We start from the raw sequence: 25582 nt of genomic DNA on the forward strand, positions 1-25582 counted from the left end.
GCCCCGGCCCACGGGCGCTCCTGGTGCCGTCACTTCCTGAAGCTGCTCTCCGGGATGCTCAGAGTGCGTCTCCTCAGCTTCCGTCCCGAGCCCTCCTCCAGCAGGTACGTGACATCGATAGCTGCAACAGAGCACAGACTTGTGACCGCGGGAGACACTTCCACGCTTGCAAGGATGAGTCCAAGCACAGCAACACCCCAAACTCAGCAAGGTCTTGGGCAACCTAAATCGCCCCTGCTTAGATCTTTGGAGCAGATGACTTCCAAAGATCCTTCCAAACTGAATTATTCTAAGAATCCACAACTGTTTTGCATCAATAGGAGGCAGCAATGCAAAGGACTGGTCAGAATGCAGCTCCCTGTAGGTTTTCATCACACCCGTTACCTGAACTGTCTTTCCTTGCCTCTAACAAATTTTGCTCCAATTTAATGCAAATTGCAGCTGTGGCAAAAGCAAACATGAGTGCAAAGTAGTTATTAATAATGTTCACTATCAATGCATGCAGGCAAAACTTTATTTTATCAGTGTGGTCTGTCTGCAACAAGCTAAAATCAAAGGAACCCTATTGTGCAACCGTAACATGACAATCTCACCATTTTTCCCTGGGATTTTCTCTAAGAGGTTTAGCAGGATTTGATTAAGTCTCTCTCGCTGAAGGTGCCGCCTCTCCTCCGGAGTGCAGGGCTGCCTCGTGGCAGGGTTGCTCTCCTCCACCTTCTTGTCGGTGTCACAGCTCTCACTAGAGACTGCCTCCTTTTCTGCCTCTTCCAGGCTAGGCATCTCACTTGCTGTGTGCTCCTGGGCTCCTAGCACCTCCTCAATAAGTGGGAGAGGATCTTCTTCGTGGTTTAAGTCTTTGATCTGCTGTTTCGAGCGGTCTGTTTTCCAGGATGATCTAGCAGGAAAAGCAGGGTTTAAAATACCGCAGTTGTTCAGACACTCACCTGCAAGGTGATTATCAGCGAGTAAAGGACTCCTCAACAGGCAGGGCACCGCTGGAATCTCAGTAATTTGACTTAAAAATAGAGACATGGGGAAACCGTGCATTTAAGCTCATAAATAATGATCTATGGGAGGCTAAGTGCCCATAGCCTCATTTGCTTGATGTGCAGTGTAGCCTTTAAAAAAAAAACATTTCCTTTTTTATTTCAATTTCTAAAGGTTTCTATTCTCCAACATACTTGAGCTAAACATCTATTGACGCTTTTCTCTGCAACTGTCATGGCTCCTGAAGGGTATTTTTAAATTCTCTAGCAGACCTGACAGAACGCATTGGTCTGGGTTCTTACAATGCAAACACCAGACACCCCAATCTAATTAGGGATCTCCCTTCTGGCAGGAAATCTGGATGCTCCTGTGCTTGGCTCTAGCATCTCCCACATTCAGCTGCTTCAACCAGCTTTTAAAATGCCTCCCTTACTCTTTTCTTGATGAGGAACATCAAGGCTGGTTCTATATTCAGTCCCTCCTTTCTCATTCTTTCTCATTCCTTTTAATTTCTTTAAAAGTTCAGAGGATTGCTCTAAGTAGCTTGGATTTATAATTCCTATGGTACCTCGGGTAGATGGGCAGGGAACAGTGGACACTGAGCAAAGAGGATTATCTCATCTCTTGCCAACGGTTTGGCACGCAAGACTCACCTGCCTCCATTTCTCTTGTAGTTGTCTGGTACGTAATGGGGCTATAACAACAATAAAGATTTTAGGGTTAATATCAAACACAATTCATGGCAGAACAAAGTGGCCTATGATATCCTGTAAGTAGCAATATGTGACTCAGCTAATACTTTGGGAACAGCAGTGCACAGCTAGCACGTTCACACACTGGCCTTGATAAACTTAAAGCTACCATGACAGAAGTCATTTTTGTCTTCCCAATGTGGGAAGACAATCCTCTTTTTGATGTAGAATTTTTGGTTTTTTATGTGGAATTGCTACCTAAATTCTACATTACGAGGTTTCCTCCTGTGCAGAATGACTTAACTGAGCATTTAGATCCCTGCCAGCAGCCACAATCTCCAGACTTGCCCATCACCATCTCGTCAACGTCTGTTTCATTTGTTCAGCATCTGTTTGCTTCAGAACCGCCTATTCTCTGTCTATACCCAATTTCCACGTTTTCTTTCTAGCCAACTTTTCATGCAGTCTGTGGATGCTTACATGTCAGCTTGTTTAGATTTACCAAGCTTCACTGAGAAAGAAAGAGCCTGAGACCTTCCAAGAATATGTCCAAGCCTCCCAGGATGAAATAAGGAAGCTCCTAGATGAAATACTTACTGAAAAGTCTCTCTTGGGCGTGAGTTTCTTAGGGAAGTGGTCAAAGGCGTAGGGCTTGGTGCAGACAGGATAGCGATTCCGGTGGATCTTGTAGAAGAGATGAGCTGATTTATCAAGGCGGTAATCACAGATGTACACGTCCTGCTCCTTCACCCCTTTCGGCCTCCCTGCAGTTTCAAGGCAAAAAATGTTGAAAAAAGATGATAAACACCAGCTGCTGCCTTCTTGCAGGAGCACCCTCTCTAGCACACCCCCAAAACTATCGGAAAGAAGTGTTTCATGGAATTTCTCACCTCGTGAAGTTTACTTACCTTTGCAGTAGGTGTAGAGGTCCAGAACACAGCACGTTCCCACCACGGCCTCCAAGGGGATGATTTCGTAGAGCGGCACCCGGAAGAGCTCGTTGTGATAAAACTTGCGGGAAGGGGAGTGATGCGTTTCGTGCGGACGGAAATAGTGATGGCCAAACGCAAACCGCTCCTCTCTGCGAGAAGGGGTGCAGGGAAGACAGGAGAAGACACTTTCACCAAATGCCCTGCACTTAAAATTATCCACACTGCGCTATTGCAATGACCGGGGCGAAAGATAAAGTAGCACTAGTATTACATGTTCAACTTCACCCCTTTGGGAAGTAGAAATACTCCCAGTGTGGTTTTTATGAACAGAGCAGACTTGCTACCTACGGGCATTTAATTGTGTTGCAGTGGCTAAACGAGGCAGTGGTGATTAGCTGAGCCACTTCAGCTGCCAGTGTGTATTCTCAGCCTACTTCAATAGCGAAGAAAATAGTGATTTAAATCTCATATTTCTTGCTTAAACCTCTAACCTTGTATGTTCCTAGATGTGGACTACATGCACAGGTGAGTGGAAAACCATGAAGCTTTTGTAACTTAACCGTGTTCAGCCCTGCATCCGTAACCTAGGACAAGACTTCCACAAAACGACTGTGCTTTGACAGGTAGGAGGTATAAGGAATGTCTCAAATTCAAAAGATGCCTTCAACGTACTTCTCGTTTTTCCAGAGTTTTTCAATGCGGAAAATATCGAGTTTCTCCCTGTTGATGTGTGACAGCAGCCGATAGGACTGCCGCACCGGGTGTCCATCTGGAGTTCTACGGCTGTCTCTCATCAGGTAAACGCAATCACCTGGCAATAGGCACAAAACACACACCTGTGAAGAACTTCTCATGAGCCCAGAGCACCAAAAAGACAAGAAACTGGTTTCGTTAAAGCTACCAGGAGACAACTAACTAATGCTGAGTGCTGAAGAGTGAGGAAAAAACGATGTGCAGCCAGTAAAAGGGGAAAAGGTTTCAACGAAACTCAACTAGCAAAGAGCTAAACATCACTCAGTTTGCATGCGAGAGAGAAGATACCAACATGAAATAATCAAGATAAATTATGCTACGTAACAGCAGGATAGGTAACAAAATACCTATCCTGTTTAGGAAATAGGTACAAACTAGTGATAGCTGTAACGCTGAAGGAATGCACCTTTCTCTGCTGGTTTAGAGAGACGGAGCAGAGTGAGCACGTACCTTGGCGCAGCAGCAGATCGTCCCGTAACAAACATATGTAATAAACACAGCCGGGCTGCGTATAATGGGGACGAGGAATCATAGGAACCTCCTGGAGAAAACAAAAGAGGAAGGGAAAAGATGGGATTGTCATCAGTACACCCCAAAGTGAGAATTTCACGGTGGCCTTGTGCATTTCGGCCTTTCTTACTCCAGGGAAGAAGCCGAGCCTGGGAACTGAGTCCACACTATTTTGCAAGCAATAATGAAGCTGAGAACAACAGAAATTCATTCATTAACTCAATATACTGATTACACTAGATAGCAGACTGATACAATAATTATAAATGCAAGAGCTGCTTCAGTTTGTCAGTGTAATAATGAAGAGATTTTATACCCTGTTCACAGAGCGAGGCTCACATTGCTCACACAAGTAGTGCTCAACATCAGAGTTCACACCCATGCAGTCACAGTGCTGCCAAACCTGCAAGGAGAGAGACATCCCAATTAGAAAGACCCCAGAGAGTACTTCTGAGAGTACATTTGTAAATAAAATCTAAAGAGAGCATGAAAGCAAACTTTGCAAAGAAAATGTGGGGCTTTCTCTGAGCCATTTCAAGCTATGTCAGAAGAAAGGTGAGATTTCTATGCAACTGCCTGTCTACACCTCTAATTGTTGCAATGCTGCTGGTGCAGGAGACAGCAAGAGCACTGGGCTCCACTGTGCACCGTGTCTTACCATGCACTTTTCGCACTGGATCATGAGCCCTTCGTCTTTGTAAAGGCCACAAATGCAGCGGATCACATCCTCGTCCTTCTCGTGCCCGTTCTCTTTCTCACAGACAGAGGTCTCGCTGCTGTCGGCTTCGCTCGCCGTTTCTCCCACGATTTCGTCGATCTGCGCAGCGGCCTCGTGGCGAGCGTTGTAATAGGCTTTTCGCAGACGGCACACGTCGCGCCCAGTTGGAGACTTTCTGCCATAATACTTCTGCAAAAACAAAGAAACAAAAAAACCTTCATATTTTTGGCATGATCCATCCTTTTGGAGCAGTCTTCCTGGCTGTTTATACCCTTAGAGGTGTCTTTGCTAAAGCTGTATCCACCAATACAGTATAGGTCTGTCCATCTACCTCCTTATGCTGAATAGCAGGTCCCTGCATCTCACACACACCCACATGACACTGAAAACCAATGCATTTCCCTCAGAAAGAACTGAAATAGCTTTATTATATCTTGAAGTAAACATCTTTAAGTAACTCATGCAGGTTATTCATTTTCTGTTTGTTTGATCTAAGGAAAAGAAAGGGACTATCAGAGATTCTCTCCCTCAAAATATTTTCCCTCTTTCATTGCTATACGAAGCTTTGTCAGTAAACGTATTAAATAAGGATACGTTCCCATTGTTTATGCAATTTTAGTGGCTTTGGCAGTTAAATTGAGCAGATTTAGGTCTAGCAAGAGCCTCACCTCTGCATTCCGGAAGACCTTCAGCATGTCCCCATCAAAAGCTTCCACTGTTTTATAGTAGCCAGTCAAGATCTGTTTCTCAATCGTGGCAAGATCCAGCGGGTCCGAGATCTTTTCATAATAGTCTGCATTTCTAAAGTGAGGATTGACAGAACGTCATTGGTACCAAGACTCCAGGGCTATGCAAATCCATTAAGGAAAACTGGGGGTTGCTCTGAGCAGCAAAGCACTTACTTTTTCTTTGGGGGTAGGTTCAGAAGGGGAGCAGCCAGAGCCTGTCTGGAGGAATCTACAATGGGAGCACACAGTTTAGCAGCAAAACCCAGAGGAAACAACTGAAACCTATCAGCCTAGACCAAAATGGCTTGTTTCCTACTGGAGGCGTGGAGAATGGAAGCTGGGTGCTGGACTCTGACTACACACACCCGAACGGAACACAGCCCGTTTGCAATTCTGAGATTTGTACCATGCTGCTGAACCAGGGAAAAATCAATTCAGTAGGACAGAAACATCTGCAGACCATAGTGGTAGGCAGAGAAAGGGGTTGCAGAAAAGGAAAGATTGCCAGGAGCAGGAGAAAGCAAAAAAAGGAACGGGTTACTTAAAGCCCTCAAATAAACTAATTTTAAAAATATTTTGTATTCACAGGGGCCGTTGCTCCACAGGCTGAAAAGTCTCCATGTGGGCTTTTTAGGAGACTGTAGCACTTACCTTTATACGATATAATGCTATCACATATTTCCTTGAAGATCTGCGCCAGGCGGGCAGCACGAGCCACCTCGATGTTCTCCTCGGCCGCTGCCAGGCGCCGTGTCCGCACGGAGCGCGCGGTCTGCAGAGCCGAGAACTGGGTCATGAAGACGTCTGCAACGGCACAAAGAAACGGGGAAACAGTGCTGAACAAAAGCCGAGTCAAAGAGCAAATTAAAGCACCTGCTCCAACCCAGCAACTCCACCAAAAGCTACAGGTACATGAGGGTTGTAATCACTTCTTTGATGCACACAGAGAACGTACTGAACTCTTTATGAACATGTCATATAGGTTCTCAAAGGAATAGGAGCAACCCAAGGAACCTGTGTTGGCCTCACCAGATTTGATGTTCCCATCGTCCCGACACATTCCGTTCCAGCGGGTGTACAGCGACGCAGTGTGGATGTTGTCACTGACGTGCTTCACTTCCTCTTGCTTCTGCCGAATCTTCTCCCAGTTTCGTACCAGAAATACATGGTGTTTTAGCACAAAATTCCTACAGAAATAATTTTTCAAAAAAAGACAAGAATCATTTTCTTTCTCTAAGGTCCTATTTTATAGGAAAAAAGTAATTATTTTCAGTTTTTGGCCAACTCTGAGGAAAAGGCCCACTGAACTCTTTCCCCACCTCTCTCTGTTAGACATGGGCTTCATCTGAAGCTGTGGCATGAGCCGCGTTGGCGTGTTCACACTTTCACTGGGTTCCTCCGGCATGTGACCCTTCTGAAAAACAGATAATTCTGGTAGACAGGGAAAAACAGGCCAAGAGCGTACCAAAGTCAGAGATTCTGAAGTTTTTTTTCAAAGTTTAAAACACACAAATTCATGCTTTTTGATCTGCTGGCACAAAGTGATCTCCCATTAACCTACATCCACTAAATAAGCCGGCTTCAGTACTCACTCTCTTCTTCAGTTTGTGCTTTGACTTCCTCTTCTCTTTGGACCGCCCGGTTCTCCTGTGGGTGCTCACTGGCTGGTTGCTTTTGCTTGAAAGTCCGTTCATTCGTTGACTCTTGCCCCCAATTATTCCTCTGCATTTGTCAAAACCACATTTGCAGAGTTGCTTAGGAAAGAATAAAAAAGAGAGACTATTTTAAGCAAAACCCAAAACACTTAAAACACTTGTCAATGCTCTCAAACACCTCTTTGGTCAAAGTAACACGGCAGGTTTTGTTAATCACCCTTCAACTTTAGAGAACTGTTTGCCCTCGATGAGTTACATACAGCACTTGTATTGTGATCCTTACCTGTTTTTCAACATTAAACGAGTGAAAATTGTAGTCATACGTCAACTCCGTACCAGCGGGCATGTCCTTCAGTGCATACAACCCAATCCGGTAGACACCGTTGACAGACCTGAAGAAAACAGAATAAAATATTTCCAGCAACAACCAAGAAGAGAGTCTCTGCTTACACAGCGCTAGAGACAGGAAGGGATGCTGCTGCTGTGCCCCAAACTGAGTTGTTTTTCTCATTTCTACCCTTCTCCTCCTTCTCTGACAGACAATAAGATGAGGACTGTGCCATCCTTACAAAGAGCACAGAGCTGCGCTGCAAATGGGGAAGGAATCTACAACTGCGGCTATCACGACCAGACTGCTTTTCTGTTGCCAAGAACTGAACATCACAGATCACTTCACAATATGTTAAAATGTATTAGCTCTCTAATTCCTTTACTTAAAAGCTGATTAGTATTGTTTAAAACCACTAGAATTACCCAAGAATTGCAAGTCTACTTATCTTTTGCAATGCAAGCATGCCAGTTTACTTTTTTTTCCCCCACTCTATTCAACTTGCTTCTCCCTACTTTTAGATCAGTTTCTTTAGGTGATCTGCTTATCTATATTTTAGCCACTGGCACACCACTGTCCCAGCAGAGAGAACAAATTTTTCTTACCATTTCTGCATCTCACAGTTAGGATTACAGCTGTGGTTGATAAAACGAGCCTCATTGCCCATACGATAGCTATCTATCACCATTCCACTGTCTAAATTCAGGCAGTAATGATCACTGTGATTGTGGTACTGTTCAATCATCCGGTTCCTAGGAAGCAACACAGGAAAGGTACTTGTGATTCTGCTTGCTGCTGCAAAGGAAACAGGGAGCGACAAAGCAACAGCGCGTTCAAGAATCTGAGAGAGGGTTTTGAAGAACAAAACAATTATGATGCTTTGTATTTTATAGTATCTTACACCTAGAGATGGAGGAAAACCATTATAATACCTATTTTTATAAGGCAAGGCCACTGACAGAGCTTGGATTAGAATTTAGAAATGTTTTCTTCTGGAATGCTCCCTTTGGGTTCTGCAGATTATTAGTGTACATTTCATGTTGGTAACCTGTGTATGGAAGAGAAAATGCAAGTACAGGCTCCCGGCTGCGGATGTGAACGCATGTGCCAGCAGTGAGTCCCCTCCCCTCGTTCTCTGGGGCTGGACACAGTGTCTGGGGTTTCATCCTTAATTACAGCCACCTCCTTTTAGCAATAGAGGAACAGTGATGGAAAAGTCTGTTGCATTAGCACCCATCTCCAAAGTGTATTTGCCTTCTGGCAGAGCTCTAAGCAAGCGCCTCCAACCTCAATTATCCTACCAGGTAGCTGACACGACTATGATTTCTTTTTTTCTGTTGTTATTAATGCACCCTCTTTTCTTTGTCTTCCTATCTATCTGGAGAAGCTCATTTCCTTTCCGGCCCCGTTCTGCCTTCTGATTTATCTCGCACAATTAAAATCCAGCAGAGTGCTCATAACTCTATCACATTTAGACTCACTTGCAACATTTGGCATTCACAGATGTGGCAGATGTTGCTTTCCATACACTAACCACTTCTCTACCTTTGACTGAGAAAAAGTTGGTTGATCAAAACCACTAAATTCTCAGCCTTCCTTCTGGTGGCAGTGCATAGAAACACTTTTTTTTCCTCCTTTCCTCTCTTCTTCACCTCCCTTTAAAGATTTCCCATCAATAATAATCAATGTCATTCATTGAGCCTCCCATGCTAAAGCAGCAGATAAATATTTCTACCTGAATTCCTGCTCACTAACAACTTCTCCCAGATATTCAATGATAAACTGTCCTGCTTTCAGGGGTTCTTTGGTACGAATACCCCATCCTTTCTCCTCGGCCCGGAACCTCTCCAGGCACTGCACCCATTCATGCCTCTGGATCCGCTGGTTACAGCACTGTTCACCGCACGGGCAGGTGTTGGGCGAGCACTCCGCAAAGATCATCCTGCAAAAAGAAACCAAAGAGGGGAAAGGAAGATGAAGAACAGCTTTTAGGGAGTTTTCGCTGCTTGCACAACAGCTCTGTGTTAAACCAAAGCCCCTGACGAACTAAAATGCTTCTTGTTTTCAAGGCATAACTCTCACAAGGATTCACAACAGGGAGCATGTTTCTAACCTGTTAAGACAGTCCTCCACGCAGCCCTTGCCGTTGCCATCATCTGGTTTCTTGCAATTGCAGGTAGTGGCCTCATAGCCAGAGAGAGGCTTGACATCCACATAGACATCTGGAGAAAAGAAAGAAGGGGAAAGATTCTTTTCAGATCAAAAGCAGAGCTATTTATTTACAATATTTTTATTAGGATTACACAAAACAGAAAAGGGGGTGGAAGGATCTTGAGTAGGACAGAAAGTGTGGCAGAAATGAGAGATGTCATGTGAAGATTCCAGTCCCACCGCTTTGCGTAAGCGCATATTAACACATTTAAGTAACAGAGAGAGTAAGAATTTACTTACTGGAACGGATCTTTTTATAAAGTGGGACGTCTGGCTTCTTGTACAACTAAAAGGAAGAGAAATACATTTTTAATACATTGTGTAACTGCAACTGTTAGTCAAAAGAACCACAGAAATCATGTTCTGCTCATATGTGAAAGTTTTGTAATAATTACTCGAAAAACAGATATAGAATAGGTCAGAAAGTGCACCTAAATAAGCATATCTTGAGCTAAATGACTCAAGCGTTTATTTCCCCCATATGATCTCCGCAGAACTGCGTGGAAAACAGGACTATTCCGAGGACTATTCTGAGACTATTCTGAGCAACATTGTTCTTTTCAGTCCTAAAAATAATTATTTAAAGCTAATTTGGAGAATGTGTCTTTGGTGCATTTACAGCATAATGCTTAGTGAAGTGAAAAGGATTAAAAAAGATATATAAATGGGTCATCAAAAGTGTGTCTCCAGGTAGAAGCCAAGTGAAATGCAGATTCATTTTCTAGTTAGAATCATTTGTTCTACGGGGGGAGATGACAGGAGGGAGAAGGGAAATTTAGATCACATTTTGTAACTTGATATATACTTAATCCTTTCAAACAAGCTTTAAGAACAATTTCAGAGTATGCACATTTAGTGCCTTAACAGCACGGCCTCAGTATGAGCTATGGCAGCCAGGCATTGTCCATGCAAACTATTCTGTAAAGACTCTCAATATTTTAGGCAGATAAGGAAAATGTCAAGAAAATAGATCACATATATTTGTTATTTATGCAATGCTGAATTGGTAAGACAGGCAGCTGTAAGTGATCTTCAGTACACTGCAAACAACGCTCTGCAGCTGAAATGTCAACTGCTGTCATGACTTTCAGATTAGATTTTGGTGCTATTGCAGAGCGGAGCTGGAGCCACAACCACCTGGGAATCCGTCCTGCTCATCTCCATGGTTAAGTTACATGGATTAGAGCAGTGCCCTCCTGAAGAGCTGGGGACACATTTACACTCCTGCACTGAATCTTGTGTTAAATCACTCGGTGGAAACTTCTCAGGGAAAAATAAAACCCTATTTTTAGGTTTGCACATATTTGAAGCTCTTTAAAAAGAATGTGACTGTTAAACACTTTCTCTGCTTCCTCACTATGAAAATTTCAGCTCACAAGTGAAAAATAAATTCCACTCTGCTGGGATTGATCCAAGAAAAATAAGGCCTGAAATTTCTCAGTGCTGTTGGCAGTACATCTGAATTCTCTTGAGGCGTGTCTAAAACAAGATCATTGCACAAGCAGGCAGGCTACCAAAATAAAAGTCTGCAGCAGAATTCATGGCACTTTTTTTTTTTTCCTGCAGAAAGACACAGGATTGCTATTTTGCAAGAGATGCAAAAAAAGGAAATTATTCACATTCAATACACATGCAAATCCTCTTTTTTTTTCTCCTCACACAGTAGCAGCAACAAGAATATTCATCAATATACAGAATATATAAACAGAGCGTTCATATAAGAATGTGTTATTTTCTTTCCACGACTCCTGAGCCTAATCTTGGCACCTAATAACTTTTTATCTTGTACCTGATTGTGTTTCCATTGCCAGAGGATGTCGTAAGGCAGCTGGAAGTCGATTCTCTTTTGTCTCAGATACTTTCCTGAAACAAAAAGAAGTTTCTATGTTGAACACACTCACATTCTCCCATCCCCAAGGGGAAAGGACTGCTGCTGGGCACCCCCACGGGAGCTGGGGAGGGTCTCCAAGGAATTACAGTTCTGCACTACCCCAAACCCCTCTGAATCCATGTTGGAAACAGGCTGTTCCTACAACCTTTACCAAAAGTGACCTGAGGATCCATTCAGACCTGGCAAAGCCCTTCCTTGCTGCTTCAGAAAGCCTTCAAGATGACCCATGTTTTCACCAGTAACTGAAACTTGATTTAGACAGGAATTGCTTTTATGGTAGATTATCTTTATTCAAAAACTTACTGCCACTCTTATCCTCTTCCTAAGAGAAGGGAAGGGACCCATTACAAAGCTGTTAATGTAAGAGCTGGGGTTTGACACAGGCCCTACATTAGCCCTAGCTAAGACTAAAAACTTCTCCTATAATTTTACTGGGCTGCTGCTTCACAAAATTGCTGTGAGAAGGGCAATTAACAATGAGGTTTCCGACCCATGCCTGATTTTCCCAGCTTTTCTGAATGTTAACAAGTGCCTTCATGTTCCCCCGGCAAGAGTCTGTGGTTCCCTGTAAATGCACATGCATACCTTCCCCGCCGAGGAAACTGCAAAAGGAAAATTGCAATGTTTCCCTTGCAACTTACTCCTGAAGCACTTATTTTCAATGCTTTATTCAGCCATAGCAGGTTCCAGGAAAGAGCTAAATCTGCTGGGAATTTGCTTTCACTTCCATGACCTCACTGGGCAAAACAAAAGGCTCTTTCAAGTGCCCTGGCACCGTGCCCAGGGCTACGCAAGGCCGCATCCACCAGGCACTAGGAGTTACTTGGCAGAGCCCGAAACTTCGCAGCTCTGCTCGTGGTTCCTCCACACTCCGGCTGCTCGATCCCGGGTAATTAAACAATCTTATCTCCACCAAAGAAGCCTGTTTGCCCCTGCTGCCACAAACTTGAGGTCCCGGTCTTGCAAAGCGAAGAGGGAAGGGGACTGCTGCGCTGCAAAGCGAACCTGAGCATCCCGCAGGCTCCATCCCGTGACAGAGCTCAAGGATTCAAGAGAGAACCGGGAAAGCTGACGTGTTTGGGAGATTTTAACTCAACACCTTCAATTCTGAAAGCCTATTCCTTAAAAATTACGGTTACTGATTTACACAGAACGCTTCGGACGCTGTTTCTTCCCTATGAAAGCTGCTTAGAGAGCACAAAGGAAGTAAGACAAAGCAGCTGAACGGTTGTACCAGATGGGACAAACATTCCTGCTCAACAACATAAAATTTCCCAAGTTGGCTTTGCATGATTGTACTTGAAGCGTGAAGCGACAGCACCTTGCAAGCCAAAACACTTATCTTAGGAGCAATAAATCAATCTCCGTCGGTCCTGGGAAAGCAGATCTGCAGCACCTTTAGTGTGGGACTTCCCAGCTGTTCCCAGGGGTTATCCAGCCCTTTCCTTACAGTTTCTGTCTGTGGAGGGCTAAGAGGAGACTTGCACCTAGTCTATGTCCTACTGAAGACCTCAAAACCAGAGTGGAGCAAGGATTTACATAATGTCCAAGTTTTTCATTAATTTGGATGTAGCCTCAGTGGGATAGTTGCTTCGCAACTATTCGAGCATGTGGGAAGAACTCACCAACATGAATAGGGGCTGGAAAGAGGCCGTGCTCGTGCTCTCCCGGAGTGTATTCCAGCTTTTCCTTCTTCAGCTGGATGAGGCGGCTCTTCGGACTGCGGATTAGAGACAAGAGGGACAAAGAAGATGGCAGTCAGGAACATTTCTGTGTGTGATACCACATACTAATATGTTACTAAAGTCTATTAAAACATACGGAATACGCTTACATTTAAATGGTACACGCTTGCATTTAACTTAATGCATACAGGTGGGCACAGAACAATGAGTCAGATTTTAGGATGAGAAGACACTATTATGATTATTTACAGGAGAGTGTGTCTCTGTTTCACAGGTGAGGAATATAAAGTGCAGAGAAACAGAGAAGTTAAGTGACCCAGACAGCAGGGCAGGGGCATGACCAAAACACAGGTCCCCTATTTCCAGCCTGGCTGTTCCAGGACACATCCCCAGTACAACACTGTAGTGAGAGCAGTTTCTAACTGAGGTTTGTCAAGCACTTTTCTTTAATCCTTCCCCTACAATATAATTCAAGAAGATTTATTTTAATAATTTATCAAATATTGTTAATCGTGTTTGGTGAAGGAGACTCTGCACCGGTCTGGAAAAGCCGCTGCTGGGCAAACAGGTAGCGATTCCCATTGGGAATCAGCCACCTCTGGAGCTCTCCTCGGCAGAAGGACCACGGTCCCCCGGGGCGCTGAGCACGGCGGCCTCATGCACACAGGAGCCTCAGAGCAGCTCACAGTGTCTCCAGGAATCGTGTTTGGAAACTGAGGGAGGAAATCTGGGAACTGAGGATTGAGCCCGGCTTCAGGAATCATCCCTCTCTTCTTGGTCCATCTGCAAGGCCCCACATCACATTTCGATGCTGGTTTATACTCCGAGTCTGAGTTTCCTTCACTGCGTTTTCAGCAGGATTTCTAGACCAACACGAGTTGGAGGAATGACACCCTGTTGAGTCAAATTGCACAACAAAAGTTCTAATGATGTTTGGGAAGAAGGCAAGAAAGACGCAGGGAAGCAGGAAAGGAGTTTTTAAGGTAAAGAAGCATCTGCAGTTGAACACAGCAACAAGAAGTAGGGAATAATGAGCAGGGCAGCACCACTTGCCAGGGAGCAGGCAGGCAGGTGGAAACGCTGCCAGTATTTAACTGAACCAGCACTAGAGGGGGCCACACGACCGCAGAGCTGCCTGTGAGCGGCAGCCAAGGCCGGGCGTTCACCCCGGTGCAGCGCGAAACCGTACAAATATTAGAATAACAACACGAACTTCTGCTGTCCTCCTGCACTGACAAGTGTTGGACTGTGCAGCAGAGCTGCAGCGGGGACTTACACCAGCAGAAAGATAATTAGAAGAGGGAAGCAACGATCGTTCTGCTAATTTACCTTCCTAACCGACCCCGGGAGACAAGATGTAGAGCAAGAAAAGGTGAGATGAGTCCTGTCAGCTGCAGATTGCCCTAGGACAAGGTTTCTCACCAGGGGCAATGCCTATGAACCTTGACTTCCAGTATTTATACATTTCTTTTAAAGTAGATGTTTGCCTGCTATTTATGAAATAAGAGCCCTCTCTTGCTGATTGCGAAGGACAGGATAACTACCATTTCACCATGAAGAAAAGACAGATCCTCTCCAGTTCCCACCTAAAAGAATCAAACTAACTTCTGCCCTGCAACACCTGAATGCTGCAAGACTTTGTGCATCAGTAACAGATCATCCAAGCGCTAAAAAATCCAGCAGAGCTGCAAAAGAAATGGCTTTGGAGCTATCAGAAACATGTGTGGTCTCACTCTGATCAGACTTAGGTCTTTATTGTTTCTTTCTTAGATTCTTGATTCCTTCATTGATGCCTAATGGAAAAAAATGTTAAGAATGCTCACTCTTCCAAGTCCTCATAAAAGGGAAGGAGATAAACCTCACTTAACTGCAAAATGAACAGGAAGCCTCTCTGAAACGCTGCCGCTCCATGTGCGTGTCAAACAAAAGATGACCAGATCACCATCCAGGCAGTAAAAACAGAAAATTAACGGCCCTTTCCTTACGTTGGCATTGTACACAGTACCTGAGCATCTCATCTCTGCCAGCACTTTGCTGCCACGATTGTTAGGGCTGTCGGACGAGGCTGTCTTACCTTCTTCAAGGTCGGTACTCAGAAACACTCTCAGATTGCTGCAGGCTGCTTTCTGACTGGGGTTACATTTTAAATCTTCACTGGGTCAGATTCTGATAATTATCATGCATGTAATTTTTCACAGGCTTGCATTAAGTTGATGGTTTTATTTCAGCTGCTCATTAGCGGCAGCTCTTTATGGCTCTAGTTGAAAGGAGACAGTTTCCACTGGAATATCAGACAGCAGCTTTTCACTGGTATTACTTACTCTGTTGTTTTGTACACATCAGAGTAGAGCCCTGCCTTCTGGTACTTCTTCTTTGGGGGCCGAGGGGCTTTTTTCTCACGCTGGGTAATAGAAGGCAAAGGCTGTTCACTGTTTTCAGATTCATGTGGTTTCCCAGGGGCATCGTGTGGACTGGACGGTTCAGCTGCTGTCTCGGAAAAACTGGAAGAAAATGGAAAGATTATCTTACTGCCCCGCTTGATTGTTCCTTCTTATAGTATGGAGAGTTACAAAAGCCCCTATGTGCGGATTTCTCAATCGCTGGATGTCTTAGCGATGTCAAAAACGCAATGCCAAATATGAACGTGATCAAGTAATGATTAAGCATAATGATACAAAATGGAGGATCTTTTTAGAGTAACATTATTATTAATTAATACAAAAAGAAAGTTGTTAGCTCAGGAATTCTTACTCCTTGGAGCCTCAGAGTTAGAAGTGGCCTTATACCATCTTCTTCTGTATTCCAAAAATAGCATATGGCAAGCCTTTTTTTAGACTTCAAGACAGCCATACAATATATCCTTTTGACATGTGGTTGCAGCAACATTCCCTGAAGCTGAATGCCTGTATCTCGGCATTTGTTTTGGGAACAGAAACGGATTTTTCAGAATTATGCTGCAAATACAAGAAGCGGGAGCCTTCAAGAGAAGTTTGCTCTGTTGGTATCAGTGAGCTCAGGAATAAGCAGGAGAGGATTCGAGCAGACAGATTTCTTGCTCCTTTGCTCTCACTCTCTATTTGCTGCATATCCACTGATCTCACCCAACACACTCCGTGCTGCTGGGGAGTGTTTGTTTATAATGCAGATGAGTCACTCTCTTCCCATGGCGCGTGGAGCTATTATAGCTCCTTATTCAGCACATGATATAGGAATGATCTTTACTATCTCATCAGTCAGCCTGTTACCAGCTCACTAAAAAGCTGGTAACAGCTGGAGCAATCACAAAACCAAGGCAATCACAAAACACAAACCCAGTACTTTTAGATTACTGCAAATCTATCTCATTTGGGTGCCCTGTGTTCAGTAGCTTAGAAAAGCCCTGAACAAACCTCAAACTGGCACCTTGGTTCTCCTTAAACTGAACTTCTTAGAGAAAACATGTGTGAGCAGCAGAGCTTGTGACTCTTTCCCGAGTTGGAATGCTATAAAGCCCCACGACGACCATACTCAATGCACAGAACCGTGCGGGCGTTACCTCTTACTGCTCTCCCGCTCATCTTCTGCTAGAGACTTTGGTCGTTTCCTGGCCTGCTCCTCTGCCAGCCACCTCTTCCTCTTCCAGCCCTTCCGGTGATCCGCGTTCAAGTTCACGCTTTGCACGACGGCCTCAATGACGTCCGTGATGGTGTCGGGCCCCAGGTGCAAGGGGCTGCTGCTCTCCTCTCTCTTCTCCAGCTCCTGGCTGACGAGCCGCGCTGCCTGGAACGCCTGCATGGAAACCACTGCCTGCATGGGGTATTTCCGGGGCCTCCCCGGCCTGCGCTTCACAAAGTTGTTCCCTGTCCGCGCCTGCCTTTGCAGCTTCTTGGCTTTCAGGATCTTGTTGACGTGGTCCAGGTTCTTTTTCGTGGCCAAGATCTTGTTGTAATTGCACATTTTCCTGGCCTGCCGCTGCATGGCTTCCACCACGCTCCTCTTGAGGTGGTGCGGGGAGTAGCTGCTGGGCAGGCGGTCGGAGAGCAGGGAGATGGGGTCGCCGCCGGGCACGGCCGCGGCCAGGCCGCCCTCCTGCTTCCCCAGGCCCCTGTCCCGGCTGTGGCTGCGGGCGGGACTGGCCGCGGGGGGAGCGGCCGCGGTGGCCATCGCCGCTTCCACGCTCTTGTCCAGGGGCGCGTGGCCGTCGTGCTGCGCCATGCGCTGCAGCAGGGAGTCCACGGCGTCGTCCAGCGCCGGCGCCAGCCTCGTCCCCCGCGGCGGCACCGCCAGCACTGCGAACACACGGGAGCGTGAGGGCCCCGCGGCGAGGGAGGGCGGCACCCGCGCCGTAACGCATTCGTAACGCCCGGAGCGCGCGGCGGAACAGCAACGTTTCACCTAACGCTGCCCTAACGGGAGAGAGACCTCCGGGTGCAAGGAAGGACATTTCAGTCCAGTTTGGCACTAAGAAAATAATAATAAAAAAGGGCAGCTTTCAGTTTTAGACGGAAAAAACCCCTAAGAGTGATTTGCCTTTATTCAAGCCATTAATACACATCGGAATGAAGTGGAGGGTCCCTCTTAGAAACACCATCTGTCTGGTGAAGTGACCCATGTAACCAGCTGCAGCCCCAGTGATAATCGGGCTATAAAACACGGCCCTTTGGACACGGGGGCTGACGCGCGGGCAGCTGCGGCGCCGACCCCGCGTGTGTGCAGCTCTCTGCGGCAAGCGCAATCCCACGGGCACCCCGCATCTGCAGGAAAAATGGAGCAAAGGAGGTCTGGGAAGCTCATAAAGACCTGCCTGAACTTTCAGCACCTTCCCTGCAGAACTCTGCCCGGGGATTAAGTTCACTTTGCGGCTGCCTCTCTCAACGGAGCAGGCCGAAGGGAGCTGCTAACGGAGCGCGGGGAGCAAGCGCAGCCCCGTGCGGCTGCTCGTACCCGCGCCAGCTCCGCTGCCCCGTTCTCCAGCACAACCTGAAGCACAAGCGCAAAGCCCCGGCCCCTCTGCGAGCCCTCCCGCCGGGGAGGTGCTCCGAGGCGCCCGGCGGACGCGGCACTTGCCTGCAGGAGAGGTGCTCTCGGAGGCCGATCTCTTCCTGGAGGGGCTGCAGCTCGTGCTGTCCGCCGGCCGCTGCGAGGGTTTGTCCTGGGGCGGCAGAGCTGGAAGGGAGCACAAAAACCCCGTCCCGTGAGCCCGGCAACGCCGCCCGTGCACGCCGAGACCAAACGCTGGCACAGGAGCCCTCTTCTCAGCGCTAGGAACCCTTGTGTGCGGAAGGACGGAACTGCACCACGAAAACCTCACGCTGAAGGCCCGGAGAGCCTCCGAGGAGCTGTTCATCACACCTGCTCACTATCCTTAACGTGACAGGGACACCCCTGCTGCAGAACAACCCCCTGTGTCAGAGGGACGTTGCTGGTTCCTGCAGGGGTTTTGACACCGCTTCTACAGCGCACACGAGCACAGGGAGCTGCCGCCAGCGCAGGGGCCGCGTCCGTTTGGCTGTTTGAGGGATTCATTTCCTAAAGCGACCTCCAAGAAAAACGGATTGTCCAGCAGGAGCGACTGCTGTAAGCAGCTGCAATAAGGAAAAAACAGGCGAGGGAAAACGGGAGCGCCGCTTAGATGGCAAAGCAGCTCGGAACCGCGCTTGCTTACAGCTCATGCTCTATTCCAGCTGTCCCGTTTCTTGCACAAATGCAGTGATTTCAATGCAAATATATATGTATAATATTAAAGTTCTTGTATTGTTTGAAATCACAGCAGTTACAATTAAAATGCAATAAACTCTTATTTGAAAAAGCATTTTTTCTTGCCTGAACATATGTCTGAAAGTCTTTTCAATGCAGAAGAGCACACACATCTCCTACGAGACCATTACGTGTCTCACATCTTTCCTTTTATTTGCAATGGAAGGAAAGCAGCAAAGCTCCCTTTCAATGGCACAGACCCCCGTCGACTGCTTGTTTGGGTTTTCCTTCCCTCTTCCTTCCAGGAATTGTGAGCAGCGCTACCGAGCGCAGTGTGTGGGCAGCTCCGGAGCGCTGGAAACGCCGAGGTCTGGCCCGAGCGGGCGGCTCCGGGGACCCTCGCGCTGGGGGACACCCAGGGAAGCTGCGGGGACAGGGACACAGCCGGACAACCCCGCGCGCTCCCCGCGGCGCTGGCGGAGCCGGAGGCTCCTCGGGAGCGGGGGGACGCGGAGCCGCGCGGCTCCGGCCGGGATGCTCCCACGGGGATGCTCCCGTGGGGATGCTCCCACGGGGATGCTCCCACGGGGATGCTCCCACGGGGATGCTCCCACGCAAGGGCGCGCGGGAGCCGCAGCGCCGCGCTGCTGCAGAGCCCGCGGCAGCAGCCTCCAGCTCTAAACATTCCTGCTTCGCCTTTTTTCTGCTTTAATGAGGCTGTTTCTTTTTTTTCCAAAACGCCCAAGTCGGATCATTCACTGCAATGGAATTCCTCAGGAAATTCCCAGACCTGCGCTCGCTACCACAACCAATCCTGCACTCCCCGGAGCCGCATTTAACCCTTGGAGGGGCAAAATTATAGGAATGTATTTTTCTATCAGCATCATATCCGGGTGAGTTTTATTTTCCACGTACTGACAACACATTGAAGTCAGGAGGAAAAGTGATTAATAACACCCGGGCAAACTCTATTGGCTTGAAATTAAGTCCTAATCTTTATAGTGCATATTCTTAATAGCATGTAAATGAGTTTGATGTTTTGGATTAGAGGTCTTTTCCTTTAACAACAGCTCTCCGAGCGGCAGCAGGGTTTGGTGTCTTTACAGACTCGGATAGTTCTGTTTCAACTTAGCTCGAGGCTACAAGTTTCCCAATTATGCATAAAGCAGTAATTTAAAAAGCAAAGTTTCCTCTTATGCATTCCCAGCATCACTTAGCAACTGCTTTAAAAGTACTGCCTAGAGGCCTCCAAGGAGGCTGAGAGCTACAGCAGGGCAGCGATTACCCAAACACCTCCAAGGCACCCAGGAAAGGGATTTTTCCCAGCAAACCGCGTGCAAACCCCGCGTTGTCCCTACCTGGCAGCGGCGGCAGCGCCTTCTCGGCCGGCGGCGGCGGCTCCTTGCGCGGGGGCCGGCCCGGCGGCGCCTCCTGCGCGCCGAAGAGCCCCGGGCCGTCGCCGAGCTTCTTGCGCGCGGCGCTGGCGGCGGCGCCGCGGCAGCCGCCTATTGCACTTGTGAAGAGGTTGGTGTGCTCGTCGCCGCCCGCCGCCTCCGAGCCGGGCGCGAAGCCGCCCAGCGCCAGGCCCGGCGCCGCGTCGGGGCACTCGAGCTGCAGCGGCGCCTGCAGGCCCCGCGCCAGCGCGCCCGGCTCCGCGGGCTCCCTGCGCACCCACTGCTCCTCTCTGCCCAGCAGCCCCTTGGAGGGCGACACGTGGGGACACGCCATGTGGCACCGGTGCTTCTCCTTATGCTTGTACCGCTCCCCGGCGGCCTCCTTGCCGAAGCGGTAGCGCTTCAGGGACTCCAGGACGGTTCTGGAAGAGCTGTTGGCCGCCAGCGAGTCCATGGACACCTGCGGCTGCTCCGCGGAGCGGTGCTCCCGGTGCTTGTGGCGGTGCCGGTGCTTGTGCTCCAGCATCCAGCCGTAGGCCATCTCGGGCGGGACGCTGGGGTAGGTGCTCATGGACAGCAGCGGCGTCCTGCTCGTGGTCAGGAAGGCCTCCTGCCGCAGCAGCTTATGCTTCTTCTTGTGGTATTTGGCGGGATTGAGCAGCAAGTGGCCCGTGTGCATGTAGGAAGGGGGAGGCAGCGGGGTGGTGAAAGAAGGAGACGGCGGAGGAGGGTAGAGGGTCGGCGGGTACCTGCCGTAATAACCCAGGCCGATGGGAGCCGCGGCGAGCGGCGACGGGGAGTAAGGCATGCCGTAGGAGGGGTAGAACCCGGTGCCGGAGAGCGGGAAGCTGAGGCTGTGCATGAAGGGCATCTCGGCCATGGCCTCCCGCATCTTGGGAGGCCGGCCTCTCTTCTTCTTCAGGTCGGGTTTTCTAATGTAGTGCAAAGGATCTAAAGGAAAGGTGGGATGAGTGTAGAAACTGTTGAAATTTATGCGGAAGATGGTAGGCAGTAAATCCCGGGGGATGAAGTGGTGACTTCGGTGGGTTATTCTAATCTCGCTTAGTCGACTTATTAACTCTTCTAACTCCGCAAGGAAATCCGGGTCCTGCCTACCTCGAAGCTGCGGATACTTCTTTTTCCTTTTCCGCTTCTGCCTTTTCATTTTGTCGTAGCTAAGGTAATCGTGGCTCCGGCGCTTACACTTGTGCTTGTGCTTCTCCTTCAGGTTGCCTAAAACGGTGGAGGTCTCGGGCGGGAGGAGGGCGACGTGGTCGAACGAGTGCCTCTTCTTCTTGGGCCCGCAGAACTTCTCGGCGCGGTCGGAGGTGCTGTTGTTGTCGGTGCCGATGCCGCTGTCGCTGGGCACGGCCTCGTCGCTGTGCGACTCGCTGGCGGGCGACGGGGTGGCCTCCTTGAGCTCGCTCAGGTGCGCCGGGGAGTTGGGCAGCAGCGTCGGCGGCGACAGCCTCCGCCGGCCCTTGGAGGCCTTCTTCATGGCGAGCGTCTGCACGGCGCCCGGCCGCGCGTGCACGTGCACGAAGGGCACCGCGCTGGGCTCCACGAAGCCGGCGTCGCTGCCCGCGGGGCTCTGCGCCCCGCTCGCCGCCGAGCACAGCGGCGACGGCAGCAGCTCCGGAGCGGCCGCCGGCGCCGGCAGCAGGTGCGGGAGAACCTGCCCCAGCGACGGCCCCTGCGGAGCGGATTTCTCCAGGACGGCCAGCCCGGCCGAGCTGCTGGCGAGCAGGCCGTTGAGCACAGCCTTGGGCTTCCTCCCACGCCTTTTTCCTATGTAGATGGTTCCTTTCTTGCTCACGTTTATCTGCTGGCCCAGTTTGGAACCGAACGTGGCCGCGAGCGTCGACACCGTGTTGTGGAGCTTGGATTGCACCTTCCCTTTGTTGTTTGGTTCCACCGTGCTGGAGAGAATCTGGTTCAGGAGCTTCTTGCGCTTCAACGTTTTCATTTTATTTATTTTGCGGATGATTGTTTTCATTAACTGCCCGTTATTTCTCTTGGCAACTTTCCTGTCTGAGTCCACTTCCAGATCACTCATGCTACAAATATTGGGTTTTTGGACTTCTTCGGGCCCTCGTAGCTGGTCCTTTCGCTCAAAAAAATCCCCGCTTTGATGCGGGTCGCTTTCAGCCTCTATCTTGTTTGAATTATCTGTCGCAACAAAAGGCGCCACAGAAAGAATAGGTGGCTTCATTTTAATCGATGACCTGATCTGTCTTTTAGGTCTCCCTCGCTTTTTAGGGAAACTCTGGCCTGACAGGCTCTGTTTCAGGGAGGGAATTTCTACCTCAGGCTGCAAAACCGGCGGTTCCTGCTCTTCCTTGGACTGCACCGAGAAGACCTTGGACGCCGGGATTTTGAGAGTCCTTTTGGGGGGACCTTCGAGCTCCGGCATCTCCTTGGCCTTGGGCCTCCCTCTCTTGGGTTTGTAGAGGTCGGGCAGGAAGTCGTCCGCCAGGCACAGGCCCGAGGGCTGCTTGTGGGCGCCGTAGAACTTGGGCGGCTGCGCGTCGGCCTCGGCCAGCAGCGCGAGCGACGGCCCGCCCGCCTCGCTCAGCTTGGGCAGCTGCTGCTTCACGAACTCGTGCTCCGCGAACGGGGACGGGCCCATGGTTTTCAGGAATTTGGCCTGCTCCAAACTGCTGCCTGCTAGCGCGCTGTACGAAATGTTTTTAAAAAGCTCTGACCTTTCCAGCTCGAGACCCTTGGGAGGCCGGCAGGCGCTTCTCGACACCACTTTAGTCCATCGCGGCTTCCTTCCTTTCCTTTTCTTTAAAGGTTTTGACTGCTGACTGGAGCTCAGAGTTTTACTTCCTTGGCAGGATTTATCTGATGCACTTATTGCACCAATCTTTAGGAACTGCTTGCTACTAAACAAGCTTGTAAAACTAACTACTGAGGGGGTGACAGTCGCATGAATGCTCGTTTCAGCTGCCAAAATGTTTTTTTTTCCTATAGAGGGACTAGTTCTTGAGGTTTCTACATGAGTAGCTTTTGAATCACTTAAATCTTTATCAGCACCTTTAAAGTCAGTGCTCAGAGTGTGGTTCAACGTTCTGTTGATGTTCAGAAGGGTACTGTCAGAAGAAAACGGAGTTTTGCCAATCTGATCCGAAATACCTTCCAAGAGGTCTGCTGTGGAGCTTAAATGCAGGGAGTTTGACGCTAACTGCGAAGCCGCTGTCGAGAGGCTCCTGTTGGAAGCGGTAACAGACACCGTGGGCGACGGCGAGGGGAGGTTTCCCTCTCCGACCGCGCTGAACGGGGACTTGGCCGTGGACACCTCGGAGGCGCCTCCCGTCCTGAAGTCCGGGGACGTGCAGTACACGGGCGGCTGCTTCTCGTGCTTGGACGTTTCGTAGCCGCCCTTCTCGCTGCCCGAGTAGCCCTCCTGCGGAACGCACGTCCCCTCCTTGAACATCTCTTTGCCCACGTCGGCAATCTCTTTCCGAAGGGAGAACTTTTCGGCGCTGCTGTCTTTGTTCTGCCTTCCGGCGTGCTTCTCGAAGGCCTTGCTGCTGGGATGTTCCTTCAGGACGTCGGCGGCCTCGTGGCTGTCGTGGTGCGAGCTGCAGGGGAGCCGCAGCGGCTCCGGTGCGGGCGCCAGCGGCTCCGTGCCCAGCGCGTCCTTGCCCAGCAAGCCGGCCGGAGGGCCCATTCCCGCTGGCTTCTTCCCAGCGTCCCTGCTAACCAGTCCTGCTGGGCTGCTAATCCCTGGCACCTTCCTCCCGGGGTCCTTGTTGGCGGATCCCGTGGGACTGCTGAGCCCTGGGGTCTTCCTTCCGGAGTCTTTGTTAGGCAGGGCCGTCGCGCTGCCGCTCCCCGGCACCTTCCTCCCCGAATCCTTGTTAACCAGCCCTGGAGGACCGTGAACGCCCAGCAACTTCTTCCCGGCGTCCTTGCTCACCAATCCTGCCGGAGCGCCAACCCCTACGGGTTTCTTCACAGGCTCCTTGTTGGTTAATCCGGTCGGAGTGCTGATCCCGGGCAGTTTCCTCCCCACGTCTTTGCTGATCAACCCAACTGCAGAGCTGGCCACCGGCTGCTTCTTCCCGGAGTCCTTGCTAACTAATCCCGGCGGAGCGCTGAGCGCGGGCGGCCTCCTCCCGGAGTCCTTGTTGACCAGCCCGACCAACGGGCCCATCCCGGGTGGCTTCTTCCCCGAGTCCTTGTTCACCAGGACGGCTGCGCTCCCCAGCCCCAGCGGCTTCTTCCCCGAGTCCTTGTTCACCAACCCAACGGCAATCACCGACCCGGGCAGCTTCTTGACCAGCTCTTTATTCACTAACCCGCTTGCGGTTACGCTTCCGGGGAGCTTCTTCCCGGAGTCTTTAACCAAACCAGCTGCAGCTCCACTCCCCGGCTTCTTCTGCTTTGTTTTGGAAGACTTGGAAGGAGGGCAAGTTGCAATGAGTTGAGCCAATTTTTCCGTGACAGTTGTCGCTCCGTTAATTTGTGTTCTATCCTTTAAATCAGAATTATGGCTCCCGATTAGAGTCGGAGGCGGTGACTTTATATAATCTGTCATTTCAGACTGAAGCGGAGAAAGTTTCTTGGGTAAAGGGCTGGTTTCTATTTGCACGCCTTCCTCCACACGGAATTCAACTGCTGCGACGTCTCCGGCTTTCTTGTAAAACTTTGAAGGGTCCTAGAAGTTAATGAAAAGAAAAGATCTTCAGGAATAGAGGAGAGATAACAAATAACGTAGTATCTTCATATGCTGAGGTTATTATACCTGCTTTTGCTAATAAGGTGCCTATATAAACACATATGGCATCAACCTGGTAATTTTAAAGCAACTATATTTCAATCGACTTGTTAAGGAGCTTTTTAAAATGCTAAGAAAACCCAACTCCCACCAGACTGTTTCGGATACGCGTTGGAACTGTCCTTAGCCCCCGGCTGGAGGGAATGGGAGAGTCCTCAGGATACGATAACGCGTGCACGGAGCTGGGAAACCTTGTGGCAGGTCCTGTCTGAGGCTGCAAACAGTGTGGAGTGAAAGGCATCCTTGCCAAACCCAGGCAGCCCTGTGCAATGAAGGCAAATAAGTGCACAGCACTTGCTGCAATTAATTACAGCCAGCATTATGTTCATTATGTCTTACAAAAATGCAAGGAGGGTTGGCGAATATTCAATCATGCTGCAGAACGATACAACTAACTGGGGATTCGCTTGAAATTCCTGGATAAACGGCAAACTTTGGCGCTGCTGGGGAACGCGGGAGCAGGAGCACAGCTCACGCAGGAGGCTGCGAGCCGGATTTCCCAGGACCGGGAGGTTTCACGGCGCGGAGGCCCCGGCCTCGGGGGACGGTGGCCACGGCCTCGCTGCGCAGCACCAGGAAAGCTGCAGCTCGGAGCGTTCCCGGCTCCGGAGCCGCCGTGGCGGAGGCAGAAGAGCT

At 49.3% G+C, this 25582-nt stretch overlaps 1 protein-coding gene across 1 annotated transcript in view; it reads right to left on the minus strand.

Annotated features, from left to right (window-relative positions):
- ASH1L (ASH1 like histone lysine methyltransferase) overlaps window positions 1-25582 on the minus strand; it is a 34784-nt gene continuing 9202 nt past the window's right edge. Inside the window, exons 3-29 of the mRNA XM_088535570.1 lie at window positions 20125-24826; window positions 20002-20004; window positions 18137-18235; window positions 16626-17358; window positions 15412-15591; window positions 13031-13125; window positions 11304-11377; window positions 9755-9800; window positions 9417-9525; window positions 9039-9245; window positions 7909-8055; window positions 7259-7367; window positions 6913-7074; window positions 6640-6734; window positions 6350-6507; window positions 5972-6124; window positions 5495-5549; window positions 5261-5393; window positions 4533-4781; window positions 4191-4277; window positions 3815-3905; window positions 3284-3422; window positions 2588-2760; window positions 2277-2443; window positions 1641-1681; window positions 594-895; window positions 1-121 (exon numbers count right to left, since the gene is read on the minus strand). Of these exons, the coding sequence (XP_088391696.1) occupies window positions 30-121; window positions 594-895; window positions 1641-1681; window positions 2277-2443; window positions 2588-2760; window positions 3284-3422; window positions 3815-3905; window positions 4191-4277; window positions 4533-4781; window positions 5261-5393; window positions 5495-5549; window positions 5972-6124; window positions 6350-6507; window positions 6640-6734; window positions 6913-7074; window positions 7259-7367; window positions 7909-8055; window positions 9039-9245; window positions 9417-9525; window positions 9755-9800; window positions 11304-11377; window positions 13031-13125; window positions 15412-15591; window positions 16626-17358; window positions 18137-18235; window positions 20002-20004; window positions 20125-24826 (8601 nt within the window). The 3' untranslated portion in view covers window positions 1-29. The remainder of the gene's footprint in view (window positions 122-593; window positions 896-1640; window positions 1682-2276; window positions 2444-2587; window positions 2761-3283; window positions 3423-3814; window positions 3906-4190; window positions 4278-4532; window positions 4782-5260; window positions 5394-5494; window positions 5550-5971; window positions 6125-6349; window positions 6508-6639; window positions 6735-6912; window positions 7075-7258; window positions 7368-7908; window positions 8056-9038; window positions 9246-9416; window positions 9526-9754; window positions 9801-11303; window positions 11378-13030; window positions 13126-15411; window positions 15592-16625; window positions 17359-18136; window positions 18236-20001; window positions 20005-20124; window positions 24827-25582) is intronic.

Source organism: Tinamus guttatus, unplaced genomic scaffold (genome assembly GCF_059628265.1).
Source record: "Tinamus guttatus ecotype Peru unplaced genomic scaffold, ASM5962826v1 Tinamus_guttatus_pri_ptg000629l, whole genome shotgun sequence".
Lineage (NCBI taxonomy): Eukaryota > Metazoa > Chordata > Aves > Tinamiformes > Tinamidae > Tinamus > Tinamus guttatus.